General features: G+C 44.4%; 1 protein-coding gene across 2 annotated transcripts in view; it reads right to left on the reverse strand.

The window, feature by feature from the left end:
- LOC311147496 (adenylate cyclase type 6-like) overlaps nucleotides 1–19,467 on the reverse strand; it is an 89,101-nt gene that overhangs the window by 13,977 nt on the left and 55,657 nt on the right. For both annotated transcript variants that reach the window (XM_084184235.1, XM_084184236.1), the window contains exons 4-10: nucleotides 6,202–6,351; nucleotides 4,621–4,742; nucleotides 3,223–3,334; nucleotides 2,966–3,093; nucleotides 1,975–2,133; nucleotides 1,338–1,479; nucleotides 800–937 (exon numbers count right to left, since the gene is read on the reverse strand). In XM_084184235.1, the coding sequence (XP_084040361.1) occupies nucleotides 800–937; nucleotides 1,338–1,479; nucleotides 1,975–2,133; nucleotides 2,966–3,093; nucleotides 3,223–3,334; nucleotides 4,621–4,742; nucleotides 6,202–6,351 (951 nt within the window). The remainder of the gene's footprint in view (nucleotides 1–799; nucleotides 938–1,337; nucleotides 1,480–1,974; nucleotides 2,134–2,965; nucleotides 3,094–3,222; nucleotides 3,335–4,620; nucleotides 4,743–6,201; nucleotides 6,352–19,467) is intronic.

The following is a 19,467-nucleotide window of genomic DNA, read 5'->3' on the forward strand; positions in this document are numbered from 1 at the left end:
ATGTGCGATTGAGAGGGATATAGAGAAGTTGCTTCGTGAGGTATCTCTACCTGAAAGTACATGATCTAAGTGATTGATTGTTGGTATTCAGCAGTCATAAAAGTATGAATTATTTACTTTGAACAACTACTAAAATTGTGATTTTGTCAGACAGCATAGGCAGCAGCTCTGTAGAGATGAGATGATGACTTGGAAAGAAATAATAAAGTAATTGAATAAAACAAATGTAATATACACAACTTAAATATTTTATTAAAGTAATGTGAATAAATGATGGTTAATAAGTGATAAGCCGTAATTGGCAGCCATTACCATCATGGGACTTGTATTAATTGTTTTATTCTATGTCATTACAGCATTCAACCCACATAATGCACAGTCCATTTAATGTTTAAAAAAATTATTGAAACCGAACCGACCTCAAAAAGCACTAATCGCTCAGCACTATCAGGGTTTCATCAATCTCTCATCATGTGTCTGAAACCTTGGAGTTCTTGGTCCTGGAGAACCTTGTGTCGGGGCCCCAGCGTGGCATCTGGCCCTCAGTGACCAATCAACCTATCCAACCCCATCCATCCCTCCCTCCATCCTCCCTCCCTCCCTCCATCCATTCTCCCTCATCCATCCTCCTCCCTCCATTCTCCCTCTCTCCCTCCATTCTCCCTCATCCATCCTCCCTCCCTCCCTCCCTCCCTCCCTCCCTCCCTCCCTCCCTCCCTCCCTCCCTCCCTCCATCCCTCCCTCCATCCATTCTACCTCATCCATCATCCCTCCATCCCTCCCAGAGTGTGTCTCTCACCATGTGTCTGAAAACCTTGGAGTCCTTGGTCCTGGAGAACCTTGTGTCAGGGCCCCAGCGTGGCATCAGGCCCTCAGTGGAGTTGGCACGTACCCGCTGCATCATGGCACTCTTGGCCATCGCTGCCTTCTCATCTTTCTGCAGGGAGGGAACAGACCTTAATCACACTGGACATCTGAATGTGTTATACAGTACTGTTGGAGGGAAAAGACCACACCAACAGACCTTATTCACACTGGACATCTGAATGTGTTATACAGTAACTGTTCAGTCTATTTTTTCTATACAGAAGAGTCAGACAGAGATTTTGAAGAATAAACATTATTTTTGATAATACAATTAATTGAACTATCCAGCAGTGCTATCCAGGAGTGCTATCCAGGAGAAACACAAAAATGAGGAAATCAATGAATAAATGGATAACTAAAGGAAAATAAGAGTTTCTGTCACCTGAAACTGACAATGGACAATAAAGTATTATTCTTCTTCTTCTGTAATTGAAAATCTATTTATTCAACTCGTTAAATAAACTACAGACCCTTTTCTGGCTGCATCCCAGCACCAGGAATGTCTCGATGTTATTCTCCTTGAGATAGGTGTTCCTGTCCCCTCCGAACCCCGGCTCCACCTCATAGTCCCCATGAAGGTACTGTAGGGTGGCCTTGGTGATGTGGATACGCCTGGTACCACACACAGGAACAAAGAGAGGTCACATTGACACAGTATTATCAGAGCAGTGGACATTTCACAATTTTGTCATAGCCCTTAACTAGCTAGCCTGAGTCACCTAATCAAGGGCTTGATAATTAGCTAACAAGTTGAATCAGGTGCGCTAGCTGTGGAGTAGTTCAAATACGTGGAACGGTTGGGGGTCCCCAAGGAGAGGCTTGAAAACCAATGCATCAGAGGACATTTTGAATATCGGGGACTGCAATACCAGAAAGAGTTTAATCAATACCGACACTTTATTATGATGCCCCACATCTAGTTGCATTTATTGTGTTATTTGTATTTAACTGCAATGCGTCTGAGCCATATGCCTGTAAGCCAAAGACACATGAAAATGTTCACAAAAAATTTACAATAAAGCTTACAACCTGAACTTGTATGCTCAACCAAATGGTCAGTGCAACTCTATAGGAGTTTCTCATGGTGTTTTGGTGGGAGGGGCTTACCCTGCCGCGCCCCCTGCCTCCATGTGATTGGCTAGCGTGACATCGTTGGACCAGACGTCAAACTGCCACTTCCTGAGTCCCAGCACCCCACAGTGGACCCTACCGCTATGGATACCCACACGCATGTTCACGTTGACCCCTGTGACCTCTCTCACCAGCCTGCAGAGAGACACACACAGAGATAGACACACACACACACAGAGATAGACACACACACACAGAGATAGACACACACACACGCACACAGATAGACACACACACACACACACACACACACAGAGATAGACACACACACACACACACACACAGAGAGATAGACACACACACACACACACAGAGATAGACACACACACACACACACACACAGAGATAGACACACACACACAGATAGACACACACACACACACAGAGATAGACACACACACACACACACAGAGATGGACACACACACACAGAGATAGACACACACACACAGAGATAGACACACACACACACAGAGATAGACACACACACACAGAGATAGACACACACACACAGAGATAGACACACACACAGAGATAGACACACACACAGAGATAGACACACACACACAGAGATAGACACACACAGAGATAGACACACACACATACACAGAGATAGACACACACACACACACACACACAGATAGACACACACACACAGAGAGATAGACACACACACAGAGATAGACACACACACACAGAGATATACACACACACACAGAGATAGACACACACACACAGAGATAGACACACACACACAGAGATAGACACACACACAGACACCAAAAATCACCTGTTACGATAAATTGTATGTTTCTTACTACTTCAAAGACATAGATAATTAATTTGTGTATGTATGTGTACCTGTCTGTGTGTTTGCCCGTCTGTGTGTGTGCGTGTGTGCCTGTGTCTATGCGTGCATGTGTGCATATGTGTGTATCCATGTGTATCCGTGTGTGTGTGTGACTCACGAGATGGCCTCTATCATGTCCACTCCCATCTCCACACAGCAGTGAGCGTGGTCGGCCCTGGGCTCAGGCAGCCCCGACACACAGTAGTAGCAGTCCCCAAGGATCTTTATCCTCAGACAGTGGTTCTCCTGTAGTATACAGACACACACGCACGGCGAACACACATGGTCGGACACACACGCACGGTACTATTGGTGAATAAACTACATAAAAGTATATGATTGATGTATAACACTAAAATGTAACTAACTGCTCACCGAAGCTAGTTTGTCGAAGCGAGCGAAAAGTTCATTCAGTGTCATCACCAATTCTTGTGCTGTGCATTGTGATGCCAGGCTGGTGAATCCTTCGATGTCAGCAAACAGTATACTGTCATATGAAGAGGGAGAAACACAACAAAGAGAAAGTGAGTGGATGAGGAGGAGAAGTTGAGAGAGAGAAATAAAGAGAGAGAGGGAGTGAGGAAGAGACAGATACAGAGAGAGAGAGAGAGAGAGAGAGAGAGACAGAGAGAGAGACAGAGAGAGATCAATAACCCATAGTTAACATGGTCTAGCGCCTCCCAGCCTGTCTGTTGAGAGAGAGACAGAGAGAGAGAGAGAGAGAGACAGAGAGAGACAGAAAGAGAGAGAGAGAGAGAAAGAGAGAGACAGAGAGAGAGAGAGAGAGAGAGAGAGACAGAGAGACAGAGAGAGAGAGAGAGAGAGAGACAGAGAGACAGAGAGAGAGAGAGTCAGAGAGAGACAGAGAGAGAGAGAGAAAGAGAGACAGAGAGAGAGTCAGAGAGAGAGACACAGAGAGAGAGAGAGTCTGTCTCTCTCTCTCTCTCTCTGTCTGTCTCTCTCTCTCTCTCTCTCTCCAGTGAAGACGGCTCAGTATTGTTCTCATTTTCTAACTTGTTATAGTAATTAAAAGGAAGAGGGAAAACAACACCAGATGGCGGTGTTGCCCCCTTTATCAATGACTCAATTTAACAACCACTGACAGAATAAGATAGACAGATAAATAATATTTTCAATTCAACACACCTTTATGGTGAGTGAATAGTTTAGACTAGATCAAGAGGCTGGTGGTGCTAGCTCAGGAAGTCCAGGTAGTTTAGACTAGCTCAGGAAGTCCAGGTAGTTTAGACTAGCTCAGGAAGTCCAGGTAGTTTAGACTAGCTCAGGTAGTCCAGGTAGTTTAGACTAGCTCAGGTAGTCCAGGTAGTTTAGACTAGCTCAGGTAGTCCAGGTAGTTTAGACTAGCTCAGGTAGTCCAGGTAGTTTAGACTAGCTCAGGTAGTCCAGGTAGTTTAGACTAGCTCAGGTAGTCCAGGTAGTTTAGACTAGCTCAGGAAGTCCAGGTAGTTTAGACTAGCTCAGGTAGTCCAGGTAGTTTAGACTAGCTCAGGTAGTCCAGGTAGTTTAGACTAGCTCAGGTAGTCCAGGTAGTTTAGACTAGCTCAGGTAGTCCAGGTAGTTTAGACTATCTCAGGTAGTCCAAGGAAGCGTCTGAAAACGTTACTGGCTGTCATTATCCTTGTTTCCTCAATTCCTCTCAAGAAAGAAGTCCCAGGAGGGACATTGGATCCTCTCCTCTACTGTGCTTTAAAATGAATTGTTGGTGGGTGTCCATGTTCAGAGCAGAGTGAGATGGTGTGTGGCCATGGCTACCTGACGTTGTCATGTTTCTGGATGTAGATCTTGTGGAACATCATATCTTCCTTCTTGGCGTTGATTTCTGCCTTCATCTCCATGGCAACGTGCCTCGGAAGCACCGACAGCAGCAAGCGTTCCTGGAGAATGTGTATGATAGAGAGAGAGGGAAAGGGGGAAGAGAGAGAGAGGCAGAAAGAGAGCGATAGATGGAGAGAGACGCAGAGAGAGAGAGGCAGAGAGTGAGAGAGAGGAGGGGGAGAAGCAGAGAGAGAGAGGCAGAGAGTGAGAGAGAGGAGGGGGAGAAGCAGAGAGAGAGGCAGAGAGCGAGAGAGAGGAGGGGGAGAAGCAGAGAGACAGAGACAGAGAGAGAGAGAGAGAGAGAGAGAGAGAGAAGCAGAGAGAGAGGGAGAAAGAGGGGGAGAAGCAGAGAGAGAGACAGCGAGAGAGAGAGAGAGAGAGAGAGAGAGAGAGAGAGAGAGGGGAGGGGAGGGGAGGGGAGGGGAGGGGGAGATGGGGAGGGTGAGAAGCAGAGAGAGAGAGAGAGAGAGAGAGAGAGAGAGAGAGAGAGAGAGAGAGAGAGAGAGAGAGAGAGAGAGAGAGAGGGAGACTCAGTGTATACTCAGTGAGCATAGCCTTGCTATTGAGAAAGGCCACCGTAGGCAGACCTGGCTCTCAAGAGAAGACAGGCTATGTGCACACTGCCCACAAAATGAGGTGGAAACTGAGCTGCACTTCCTAACCTCCTGCCAAATGTATGACCATATTAGATACACATATTTCCCTCAGATTACAGAGATCCACAAAGAATTCGAAAACAAACCCAATTTTGATAAACTCCCTTATCTACTGTGTGAAAAACCAGTGTGCCATCACAGCTGCAAGATTTGTGACCTGTTGCCACAAGAAAAGGGCAACCAGTGAAGAACAAACAAAATTGTAAATACAACCCATATTTATGTTTATTTATTTTCCCATTTGTACTTTAACTATTTGCACATTGTTACAACACTGTATATATACATAATATGACATTGAAATGTCTTTATTATTTTGGAACATCTGAATGTAATGTTTACTGTTAATATTTAATGTTTATTTCACTTTTGTTTACTATCTACTTCACTTGCTTTGGCAATGTTAACATACGTTTCCCATGCCAATAAAGCCCTTAAATTGAAATTGAATTGAATTGAGAGAGAGAGCAGGCAGAGAGAAAAGTACTCAGTTCAACCCATTCACTTTCATGTATTTTTCATGCGTTTCACAGCTAGAAATCTCAATGAGTCACTGCCTTGAGCGCCATTCATTCTTTGGAATACTGCATGGGAACATGGTAGAACACAGAGGCATTCAGATATACTCTATACTGTTGACCCACAAAAATGAGAAAGCATATTTAGGTAAAAAAGTGTAATGGCTTGTGTAAACGTGTGAGTGGGACATGTGCTCATCCCCGTGTGTGTATTTGTGTGCATGTCTGTGTGCCTACCTGTGTGTGTGCCAGCGTGTGCATGCTTTTGTGTGTGTGTGTGTGTGTGTGCATGCTTACGTGCCTGTGTGTGTGTGTGTGTGTGTGTCTTTGTGTGTGTAGCCTACCTGTTGCTGGTTCTCTCTCTGCAGGTAGAGCCGGGCCTGGATGTACCCCCTGGTCTCCTGAAAGGCCTGTCTCTGAGACATCTCGGCAGGGTAGTGGGTACAGATACCTATCATGTTGGTACACAGGAAGACCAAAGCGTTGGCACTCAGCTGGAGAAGTAAGAGAGGGAGAGAGAGAGAGAGAGAGAGTGTGGGGGAGAGCGAGAGAGAGTGGGGGAGAGAGAGAAAAGAGAGAGAGAGGGAGAGAGATAAAGAGAGCGAGAGAGGGAGAGAGAGAGTGAGAGTGGGGGGAGAGAGAGAGAGAGAGAGAGAGAGAGAGAGAGAGAGAGAGAGAGAGAGAGAGAGTGGGGGAGAGAGAGTGGGGGAGAGAGAAAAAAGAGAGAGAGAGGGAGAGAGATAAATAGAGAGAGAGAGAGGAAAAAATATGGAAAGAAAAGAGAGAGAGAAATGTAATGTATACACTCAACATTTTATAATGTTATATGATACAGTGAACCTGGTGTGACCTGTTGGGTGAGGTTGAAAATAACATTCATATTACTCTATACCAGGGGTACTCAACTACTATTTGTCCAGTGACACACATTTTCTAGCTGGCAAAGGTCCGGATGGATATTGTCCTTTATCGGCACTGTGGTACAGCGTAGTAACAAACATAGTCGTCTACGACTTAGGAAACATGTGGTTATATAAAATGTATATTAAATACATTAAATGAGACTAGGAATTTCAATTAGTTACAACTTCTTTCCAATGTAAACATGTGCAACATTGCATAAACATTGCTGAAGAACAAAAGTGGTTGCATAATTGTATGTGCAAAACGTGCACTGTGAACCATTGTACATGGGCCTTGAATTAAAAAATAAATATTTAAATGAAATAAAGTGCATGTCAAGGAGAGTTTAACAAAAATAATAATCTGAATGCACAGAACGTCACTGTGGGCCATGCAATATTCGTGTTGAAGTTAGTCTGAGCCTTGCCCTGCATTAATGAGAGTAATTACACTCTCCTGACAATGCTTTGAACTTTGGCACAAATGGTGTGAGAGCAACTCTGAGACACTGATGCAGGTGTTCATTGGTGAGCCTGGTGCGGTAGACTGATGTACAGCTGTACAGTGAGGGGAAAAAGTATTTGATCCCCTGCTGATTTTGTACGTTTGCCCATTGACAAAGACATGATCAGTCTATAATTTTAATGGTAGGTTTATTTTAACAGTGAGAGACAGAATAACAACAAAAACATCCAGAAAAACGCATGTCAAAAATGTTATGAATTCATTTGCATTTTAATGAGGGAAATAAGTATTTGACCCCTCTGCAAAACATGATTTAGTACTTGGTGGCAAAACCCTTGTTGGCAATCACAGAGGTCAGACGTTTCTTGTAGTTGGCCACCAGGTTTGCACACATCTCAGGAGGGATTTTGTCCCACTGCTCTTTGCAGATCTTCTCCAAGTCATTAAGGTTTCGAGGCTGACGTTTGGCAACTCGAACCTTCAGCTCCCTCCACAGATTTTCTATGGGATTAAGGTCTGGAGACTGGGTAGACCACTCCAGGACCTTAATGTGCTTCTTCTTGAGCCACTCCTTTGTTGCCTTGGCCGTGTGTTTTGGGTCATTGTCATGCTGGAATACCCATCCACAACCCATTTTCAATGCCCTGGCTGAGGGAAGGAGGTTCTCACCCAAGATTTGACGGTACATGGCCCCGTCCATCGTCCCTTTGATGCGGTGAAGTTGTCATGTCCCCTTAGCAGAAAAACACCCCCAAAGCATAATGTTTCCACCTCCATGTTTGACGGTGGGGATGGTGTTCTTGGGGTCATAGGCAGCATTCCTCCTCCTCCTAACACGGCGAGTTGAGTTGATGCCAAAGAGCTCGATTTTGGTCTCATCTGACCACAACACTTTCACCCAGTTCTCCTCTGAATCATTCAGATCTTCATTGGCAAACTTCAGACGGCCCTGTATATGTGCTTTCTTGAGCAGGGGGACCTTGCGGGCGCTGCAGGATTTCAGTCCTTTACGGCGTAGTGTGTTACCAATAGTTTTCTTGGTGACTATGGTCCCAGCTGCCTTGAGATCATTGACAAGATCCTCCCGTGTAGTCCTGGGCTGATTCCTCACCGTTCTCATGATCATTGCAACTCCACGAGGTGAGATCTTGCATGGAGCCCCAGGCCGAGGGAGGATCCATTTGCAAATAATTGCACCAACTGTTGTCACCTTCTCACCAAGCTGCTTGGCAATGGTCTTGTAGCCCATTCCAGCCTTGTGTAGGTCTACAATCTTGTCCTTGACATCCTTGGAGAGCTCTTTGGTCTTGGCCATGGTGGAGAGTTTGGAATCTGATTGATTGATTGCTTCTGTGGACAGGTGTCTTTTATACAGGTAACAAACTGAGATTAGGAGCACTCCCTTTAAGAGTGTGCTCCTAATCTCAGCTCGTTACCTGTATAAAAGACACCTGGGAGCCAGAAATCTTTCTGATTGAGAGGGGGTCAAATACTTACGTACAAAATCAGCAGGGGATCAAATACCTTTTTCCCTCACTGTATGTGGAGCCAAACAAGGTCAGGATGTCTAGTGCCAGTCTCTTGAGAACAGGGACATCAGCTGCAGGCGCCATCTTTCCCCAGAAAGTGACAGGGTCACAATCACCAGCCTGCTCCTTCAAAGCCAATCACCAACCTGCTCCTTCAGAGCCAATCACCAGCCTGCTCCTTCAAAGCCAATCACCAGCCTGCTCCTTCAAAGCAGGCTGGTGCATTTTCTTGCAGCTCAATCAACTCCATTTGCGGTGATGCAACATCTACCCATCTGAAGATCTGTTTTGCTTCTTCTGACAACTTTGTCACATTTGTGACCAAGAAGGGGTTCTGGATGAGCAGCAGCAGTTCTCTTCCAACAGTGAAGTCATCAAAGCGAGTCTTGAAGTTATCCATCAGCTTCTGGATGAAATCAACATAGTTGGGACGACCTTTGTCTTCCGCGTTTGCACCAGAATATTGGGGAGGTGGACAAGCTCTCCCTGGAGATCATTCTTGAAAAGCTCAAATTCCTTCTGGAAAGCCCGGACTGCTGTTATCATATCACACACTGTGTTGTCCCGTCCCTGCAGCTTAACATTCAGTTGATTAAGGTGTGATGTAATGTCTGTCAAAAAATGCAACTGTTTCCATCTTCTCCTCATCTTCCAAAAACTCAGAAAACTGAGTTGCCTTGTCACTTTTTTGCTCTGATAAGAAAGCTTTGATTCCTCCTGAATTGCCCAAAAGCGTTCCAAAACGCTGCCTTTACTGAAACATCTGACATTGTTGTGCAGTAGTAAGTCATCAAAACTGGCCTCTGTCAGAACGCCTCGTAGCAGGCGCTGTTGTAGGGCTGATGTTGCTCTCAAAAAGTTGATCCGTTTCATCATCGTTGTCATGACCTCAGAATACTATTTTCCCAGACTGGCACACACAGGACAGATTGATGGATGATGCAGTGATATGCTGTCAGGTCAGGGTGGTCCTCTTTCAAACGTGTAACCAGTCCCCTCCCTCTTCCTATCATGGCTGGAGCTCCATCTGTGGTGATGGAGACCACCGACTTCAGATCTATCCCCCTTTTTGTCAGCATCCCTTTGATGGCCTCATGGATATCCTCTCCCCGTGTGTGTGCTTCTAGATTTGTTAAGACCAACAGCTCCTCACAGAATTCCTTCTTTCTTTCGTTATAAAATCTGCGCTTGGGAAACGGCACCCGGTCGATCATGTTTGAAAGATGTCTGAAATTAATTTACTGACTTCGATATCGTTTGGTGCTGTTCGGTCCATACTGACCTTTTGCTGGTGCCGGACACGTACCGCGGTCCGCCATTTGAGTATGACTGCTCTATGCCATAGGATTTACAGCATGAAAACAAGACATCTAGAAATGTCTGGAAACACAAATCGGATGTGATATACTGTACGAGGTTCAATATGATGAAAAAATCATAATTTTTCAAAATTGGGATATCTATACATTTCTCAGAAAATCTATACATTTCCTGGGATATCTATATGTTTCTCAGAAAATCTATACATTTCCTGGGATATCTACAGTTGAAGTTGGAAGTTTACATACACCTTAGCCAAATACATTTAAACTCAGTTTTTCACAATTCCTGACATTTAATCCTAGTAGAAATTTCCTGTCTTAGGTCAGTTAGGATCACCACTTTATTTTAAGAATGTGAAATGTCAGAATAATAGTAGAGAGAATTATTTATTTCAGCTTTTATTTCTTTCATCACATTCCCAGTGGGTCAGAAGTTTACATACACTCAATTAGTATTTGGTAGCATTGCCTTTAAATTGTTTAACTTGGGTCAAAGGTTTTGGGTAGCCTTCCACAAGCTTCCCACAATAAGTTGGGTGAATTTTGGCACATTCCTCCTGACAGAGCTGGTGTCAGGTTTGTAGGCCTCCTTGCTCGCACACACTTTTTCAGTTCTGCCCACACATTTTCTATAGGATTTAGGTCAGGGCTTTGTGATGGCCACTCCAATACCTTGACTTTGTTGTCCTTTGCAACTTTTGAAGTATACTTGGGGTCATTGTCCATTTGGAAGACCCATTTGCGACCAAGCTTTAACTTCCTGACTGATGATGATGCTGCCACCCCCGTGTTTCACAGTTTGGATGGTGTTCTTCGGCTTGCAAGGCAACCCCTTTTTCCTCCAAACATAATGAGGGTCATTATGGCCAAACAGTTCTATTTTTGTTTCATCAGACCAGAGGACATTTCTCCAAAAAGTACAATCTTTGTCCCCATGTGCAGTTGCAAACCGTAGTCTGGCTTTTTTATGGCAGTGGCTTCTTCCTTGCTGAGCGGCCTTTCAGGTTATTACATTTACATTTTAGTCATTTAGCAGACGCTCTTATCCAGAGCGACTTACAGTTAGTGAATACATTATTATTATTTTATTTTATTTTATTTTTTATACTGGCCCCCCGTGGGAATCGAACCCACAACCCTGGCGTTGCAAACGCCATGCTCTAACAACTGAGCTACATCCCTGCCGGCCATTCCCTCCCCTACCCTGGACGACGCTGGGCCAATTGTGCGCCGCCCATGAGTCTCCCAGTCGATGCCGGCTGCGACAGAGCCTGGATTCGAACCAGGATCTCTAGTGGCACAGTTAGCACTGCGATGCAGTGCCTTAGACCACTGCGCCACTCAGGAGTAGGTTATGTCGATATAGCACTCGTTTTACTGTGGCTATAGATAGTTTTGTACATGTTTCCTCCAGCATCTTCACAAGGTCCTTTGCTGTTGTTCTGGGATTGATTTGCACTTTTCACACCAATGTACGTTCATCTTTAGGAGACAGAATGCGTCTCCTTCCTTAGCGGTATGACGGCTGCGTGGTCCCATGGTGTTTATACTTCCGTACTATTGTTTGTACAGATGAACGTGGTACCTTCAGGCGTTTGGAAATTGCTCCCAAGGATAAACCAGACTTCTGGAGGTCTACAATTCTTTTTCTGAAGTCTTGGCTGATTTCTTTGATTTTCCCATGATGTCAAGCAAAGAAGCACTGAGTTTGAAGGTAGGCCTTGAAATACATCCACAGGTACACATCCAATTGACTCAAATTATGTCAATTAGCCTATCAGAAGCTTCTAAAGCCATGACATCATTTTCTGGAATTTTCCAAGCTGTTTAAAGGCACAGTCAACTTAGTGTATGTAAACTTCTGACCCACTGGAATTGTGATACAGTGAATTATAAGTGAAATAATCTGTCTGTAAACAATTGTTGGAAAAATTACTTGTGTCATGCACAAAGTAGATGTCCTAACCGACTTGCCAAAACTATAGTTTGTTAACAGGAAATTTGTGGAGTGGTTGAAAAACGAGTTTTAATGACTCCTACCTGAGTGTATGTAAACTTCCGACTTCAACTGTATACATTTATCAGAAAATCTATACATTTTCTGGGATATCTATTTACATTTGATATTTTAGTAATTTAGCAGACGCTCTTATCCAGAGTGACTTACAGTTAGTGTGTGCATACATTTTCATACTGGCCCCCTGTGGGAAACGAACCCACAACCCTGGCGTTGCAAGCGCCATGCTCTACCAACTGAGCTACAGGGGACTATACATCTATACATTCCTCTTCGCACTGGTAAATGTACAGATTTACAGGGGAATCTACACTGAACAAAAATATAAACGCAACATGCAACAATTACAAAGATTTTACTGAGTTGCAGTTCATATAAGGAAATCAGTCAATTTAAATAAATTCATTATTCCCTAATCTATGGATTTCACATGACTGGGAATACAGATATGCATCTGTTGGTCACAGATATATTTTTTTAAAAGCTAGGGGCATGGATCAGAAAACCAGTCAGTATCTGGTGTGACCACCATTTGCCTCATGCAGCGAGACACATCTCCTTCATATAGAGTTGATCAGGCTGTTGATTGTGGTCTGTAGAATGTTGTCCCACTCCTCTTCAATGGCTGTGAGAAGTTGCTAGCTATTGGTGGAAACTGGAACACGCTGTCGTACACGTCGATCCAGAGTATCCCAAATATGCTTAATGGGTGACATCTGGTGAGTATGCAGGCCATGCAAGAACTGGGACATTTTCAGCTTCCAGGAATTGTGTACAGATCCTTGCGGCATGGGGCCGTACATTATCATGCTGAAACATGAGGTGATGGCGGCCGTTGAATGGCACGACAATGGGCCTCAGGATCTCGTCACGGTATGTGTGCATTCAAATTGACATCGATAAAATGCAGTTGTGTTCATTGTCCGTAATTTATGCCTGCCCATACCATAACCCCACCGCGACCATGGGGCACTTTGTGCACAACATGGGTTGTCAGAATGTGTGGCACATGTCATTAAACGAGAGAGTGATGTACAATGTGAAACTGTGCAGATGTGCATTCTTCTACAGCTAGGCTAGATATGACATTGGCGACAAAGATGGCTGAATTCAGCTTACCACCACCAGCACATTACTCTGTTCACAACGTTGACATCAGTAAACCGCACACCCACACAACAACATGCACACTGTCTGCCATCTGCCCGGTACAGTGGAAACCGGGATTCATCCGTGAAGAGCACACTTCTCCAGCGTGCCAGTGGCCATCGAAGGTGAGCATTTGCCCACTGAAGTTACGACACCAAACTGCAGTCAGGTCAAGACCCTTGTGAGGACAACGAGCACATAGATGAGCTTCCCTGAGACGGTTTCTGACAGCTTGTGCAGAAATTATTTGGTTGTGCAAACCCACAGTTTCATCAGCTGTCCGGGTGGCTGGTCTCAGACGATCCCACAGGTGAAGAAGCCAGATGTGTAGGTCCTGGGCAGGCGTGGTTACACGTGGTCTGCGGTTGTGAGGCAGGTTGGACACACTGCCAAATTCTCTAATATGACGTTGGAGGCGGCTTATGGTCGAGAAATTATCATTAAATTATCTGGCAACATCTCTGGTGGACATTCCTGCAGTCAACATGCCAATTGCACGCTCCCTCAAAACTTGAGACATCTGTGGCATTGTATTGTGTGACAAAACTGCACATTTTAGTGTGGCCTTTTATTGTCCCCAGCACAAGGTGCACCTGTGTAATGATCATGCTGTTTAATCAGCTTCTTGATATGCCACACCTGTCAGGTGGATGGATTATCTTGACAAAGGAGCAATGCTCACTAAGAGGGATGTAAACAAATTTGTGCACCAAATTTGATTGAAATAAGCGTTGAAATAAGCGTTTTGTGCGTATGGAACATTTCTGGGATCTTTTATTTCAGCTCATGAAACATGGGACCAACACTTTACATGTTGCAATTATATTTTTGTTCAGTATATATATTTATCAGTAGAGGGCTAAACCTGCATTGACTGTAGGTTACATTGATTCAACATTACAGACCACTGGCACCCTATTCCCTATATAGTGCATTAATTTTGACACGGTCCCGTAGGGGCTCTGGTCAAAAGTAGTGCACTATATAGGTAATAGGGTGCCATTGGGACGTAGCCCAAGACCATCTCTGGTCTAGCCCTCCCTCTGTTTCTTATACTGTTTATAACATTAGTGTGAATGGCTCATGATTAGATGGACATCAGTAGGACAGCATTATGTTGTCTGTCTGTCTGCTTCCCTTATTGGATTTCACATCAGAAGACAACTCATTACATAAAACAAAGACGTGGCCCGGGGTGGCCTAGTGGTCTCAGCCGCTGCCTCTGGCGTACGTGTACAATGAACTGCTTCCAACATGGGTTTAAATCTGGCCTACATTCAGCTTTCTGTCTCCTACCGTTCACCTCTATCCAATAAACATACAATATATATATATTTTTTTAAGATAATACAAAGACATTGGGACAGAGACAGACAGAGAAGGCCCAAGTTTCATCCTTACTCCACTATTCCTCTGTACAGATAGACATTGGTGACAGATAAAGAGAGGAGGATCACTATTCCTTGCACTGTGCAGATGGATAGGCAAATGCTAGTCTCTTTTGCTTATATTCATGGATGCTAATGCTAATGCTAAGGCTTGTGTTTTGAGACACAGCAGCAGTGGGGAAGAGACTAGGCGAATGCGAATTGTACACGAGCACACTGTAGCAACACACCACAGAACAGTACAGGCTTACCATGGGCTGGCTAAAATTAAGTTGAGAGGTTTAGCCTGCAGTTAGCTTAGACCAACACAACAGCATTAGGCTAATATCTGTGGGCTAGCTAAGTGAACACAACATTATTAATATCCATGGGCTAGCGAAAGTGAAGTTTAGATAGCCTGCAGTTAGCTTAGTGAGGTTATTGGCCTCTAGAACATTCCCCTGTTCCACACACACACACACACACACACACACTCCTTTTCTCCTCCATTCAGGCAACAAGCCAGTGTCTGTTAGTGATTTTGTCCTCATCTAATGGTTTACACACAACACACATGATGACTACAGGCTCTGGATTTCCCCCTTTCTCTGTACACACACACACACACACACACACACGTACACACACACACCAAATCCTGGGAAAATAGCTTGACCCCTGACCAGTGGACAGACTGTTTCCTATTAATATTATACCATCAATAATGAGAAAAAGACAGACTGAGTCTCATAGGCTAGATGAAGCAGACTGTATAACAGACAGATGGCCATGATGTTGTCTGGTGGAGGTTTAATAACTAGGACATTACCTCCATAGACTGACTGGTGTGTTCTGCAGTTCTCACAACAACATTCTAGACCAGGTCCATAGAAGTTCTAAGGCCATTACCGCTACATAGATTGTGCTCTCCTTAGAACAACATTCTCCAACAGTTTCCTCAGACAACATTCTAGAATACTACCATAGAAGTTGTATAGCACTCTTGCAACTAAATCAATCACACATGGATAGCCAGTGGTGTTCTCTGTTCTCCTCAGACCAACATTCTAGAACAGTTGGTCTTAACAGACAAGATTCCAAAACAGTTGGTTTTGCTTAAATATTTCAACTAAATAAATAAATCACAAATGGAAGTACTGTACGTACCACTCAATAACCAGGAGTGGATTGTGCTCAAATTCAGAGTGTAATACAATACATTGCATTCCTCTTTAGATGGATGGATAGTATGCCTGCCTTACTTGACAAATTATCTCCAACATCAACATCAGTACCAGCATATGTACTGAGTAAGTCGAAGCTGGTATGTGGCCATCTGTGCATTCGTCTGTGCATTCACACACCTACACACACTGGATTGTTTGTGTGACGATGGCAGGCTGGAGTGTTTGTGAAGATGATAGGTTGGAGTGTTCGTGAAGATGGCAGCTTGGAGTGTTTGTGTGAAGATGGTAGGTTGGAGTGTTTGTGAAGATGGTAGGTTTAGAGTATTTGTGAAGATGGTAGGTTGGAGTGTTCGTGATAATGGCAGGTTGGAGTGTTTGTGTGACGATGGCAGGTTGGAGTGTTGGTGTGACAATGGCAGGTTGGAGTGTTGGTGTGACAATGGCTGGCTGTAGTGTTGGTGTGACAATGGCTGGCTGTAGTGTTTGTGAAGATGGTCAGTTATGGTGTTTGTGAAGATGGTAAGTTGGAGTATTTGTGAAAATGGTAGGTTGGAGTGTTCGTGAAAATGGTAGGTTGGGGTGTTTGTGAAGATGGTAAGTTGGAGTATTTGTGAAGATGGTAGGTTGGAGTGTTCGTGAAAATGGCAGGTTGGAGTGTTTGTGTGAAGAAGATAGGTTGGAGTGTTCGTGACAATGGCAGGCTGTAGTGTTTGTGAAGATGGTAGGTTGGGGTGTTTGTGAAGATGGTAAGTTGGAGTGTTTGTGAAGATGGCAGCTTGGAGTGTTTGTGTGAATATGGTAGGTTGGAGTGTTTATGAAGATGATAGGTTGGAGTGTTCGTGACAATGGCAGGCTGTAGTGTTTGTGAAGATGGTAGGTTGTAGTGTTCGTGAAGATGGCAGGTTGGAGTGTTTGTGAAGATGGTAGGTTGGAGTGTTTGTGAAGATGGTAGGATGGAGTGTTTGTGTGACGATGGTAGGTTGGAATGCTCTCCTCTCCACAGTGTCAGTAGATCTGAGAGGAGGTTTACAGTGTATACACAGATACAGATGTGACAATGGCAGGCTGTAGTGTTTGTGAAGATGGTCAGTTATGGTATTTGTGAAAATGGTAAGTTGGAGTATTTGTGAAGATGGCAGCTTGGAGTGTTTGTCTGAAGATGGTAGGTTGGAGTGTTTATGAAAATGATAGGTTGGAGTGTTCGTGAAAATGGCAGGTTGGAGTGTTGGAGTGACAATGGCTGGCTGTAGTGTTTGTGAAAATGGTAGGTTGGAGTGTTCGTGAAGATGGCAGGTTGGAGTGTTTGTGAAGATGGTAGTTTGGAGTGTTTGTGAAGATAGTAGGATGGAGTGTTTGTGAAGATGGTAGGATGGAGTATATGTGAAGATGGTATGTTGGAGTGTTCGTGAAAATGGCAGGTTGGAGTGTTTGTGCGACGATGGCAGGTTGGGGTGTTGGTGTGACAATGGCAGGCTGTAGTGTTTGTGAAGATGGTAAGTTGGAGTATTTGTGAAGATGGTAGGTTGGAGTGTTTGTGAAGATGGTAGGATGGAGTGTTTGTGAAGATGGTAGGTTGGAGTGTTTGTGAAGATGGTAGGTCGGAGTGTTCGTGAAGATGGCAGCTTGGAGTGTTTGTGTGAAGATGGTAGGTTGGAGTGTTCGTGAAAATGGCAGGTTGGAGTGTTTGTGTAAAGAAGATAGGTTGGAGTGTTCGTGACAATGGCAGGCTGTAGTGTTTGTGAAGATGGTAGGTTGGGGTGTTTGTGAAGATGGTAAGTTGGAGTGTTTGTGAAGATGGCAGCTTGGAGTGTTTGTGTGAAGATGGTAGGTTGGAGTGTTTATGAAGATGATAGGTTGGAGTGTTCGTGACAATGGCAGGCTGTAGTGTTTGTGAAGATGGTAGGTTGTAGTGTTCGTGAAAATGGCAGGTTGGAGTGTTTGTGAAGATGGTAGGTTGGAGTGTTTGTGAAGATGGTAGGATGGAGTGATTGTGTGATGATGGTAGGTTGGAATGCTCTCCTCTCCACAGTGTCAGTAGATTTGAAAGGAGGTTTACAGTGTATACACAGATACAGATGTGACAATGGCAGGCTGTAGTGTTTGTGAAGATGGTCAGTTATGGTGTTTGTGAAAATGGTAAGTTGGAGTATTTGTGAAGATGGTAGGTTGGAGTGTTTATGAAAATGATAGGTTGGAGTGTTCGTGAAAATGGCAGGTTGGAGTGTTTGTGTGACGATGGCAGGTTGGAGTGTTGGAGTGACAATGGCTGGCTGTAGTGTTTGTGAAGATGGTAGGTTGGAGTGTTCGTGAAGATGGCAGGTTGGAGTGTTTGTGAAGATGGTAGGTTGGAGTGTTTGTGAAGATGGTAGGATGGAGTGTTTGTGTGACGATGGCAGGTTGGAGTGTTTGTGAAGATGATAGGTTGGCGTGTTCGTGAAGATGGCAGCTTGGAGTGTTTGTGTGAAGATGGTAGGTTGGAGTGTTTGTGAAGGTGGTAGGATGGAGTGTTCGTGAAGATGGCAGCTTGGAGTGTTCGTGAAAATGGCAGGTTGGAGTGTTTGTGAAGATGGTAAGTTGGAGTATTTGTGAAGATGGTAGGATGGAGTGTTTGTGAAGATGGTAGGTTGGAGTGTTTGTGAAGATGGTAGGTTGAAGTGTTTGTGAAGATGGTAAGTTGGAGTATTTGTGAAGATGGTAGGATGGAGTGTTTGTGAAGATGGTAGGTTGGAGTGTTTGTGAAGATGGTAGGTTGAAGTGTTCGTGAAAATGGCAGCTTGGAGCATTTGTGTGAAGATGGTAGGTTGGAGTGTTCGTGATAATGGCAGGTTGGAGTGTTTGTGAAAATGGTAGGTTGGGGTGTTTGTGAAGATGGTAGGTTGGGGTGTTTGTGAAGATGGTAGGTTGGGGTGTTTGTGAAAATGGCAGCTTGGAGTGTTTATGAAGAAGATAGGTTGGAGTGTTCGTGACAATGGCAGGCTGTAGTGTTTGTGAAGATGGTAGGTTGTAGTGTTGGTGTGACAATGGCAGGCTGTAGTGTGTGTGAAAATGGTAGGTTGGGGTGTTTGTGAAGATGGTAAGTTGGAGTGTTTGTGAAGCTGGCAGCTTGGAGTGTTTGTGTGAAGATGGTAGGTTGGAGTGTTTATGAAGAAGATAGGTTGGAGTGTTCGTGACAATGGCAGGCTGTAGTGTTTGTGAAGATGGTAGGTTGTAGTGTTCGTGAAGATGGCAGGTTGGAGTGTTTGTGAAGATGGTAGGATTGAGTGTTTGTGTGACGATGGTAGGTTGGAATGCTCTCCTCTCCACAGTGTCAGTAGATCAGAGAGGAGGTTTACAGTGTATACACAGATACAGATGTGACAATGGCAGGCTGTAGTGTTTGTGAAGATGGTAGGTTGGAGTGTTTGTGAAGATGGTAGGATGGAGTGTTTGTGTGACGATGGTAGGTTGGAATGCTCTCCTCTCCACAGTGTCAGTAGATCAGAGAGGAGGTTTACAGTGTATACACAGATACAGGACCTGTGTTTTCACAACAGACAGAGGCAGTCTAACAACCTGACCCTGTACTCTGAACCAAAGTGTGTGTGTGTGTGTGTGTGTGTGTGTGTGTGTGTGTGTGTGTGTGTGTGTGTGTGTGTGTGTGTGTGTGTGTGTGTGCGTGCGTGCGTGCGTGC

This window comes from Coregonus lavaretus, assembly GCF_964263955.1.
Source record: "Coregonus lavaretus genome assembly, chromosome: 20".
Lineage (NCBI taxonomy): Eukaryota > Metazoa > Chordata > Actinopteri > Salmoniformes > Salmonidae > Coregonus > Coregonus lavaretus.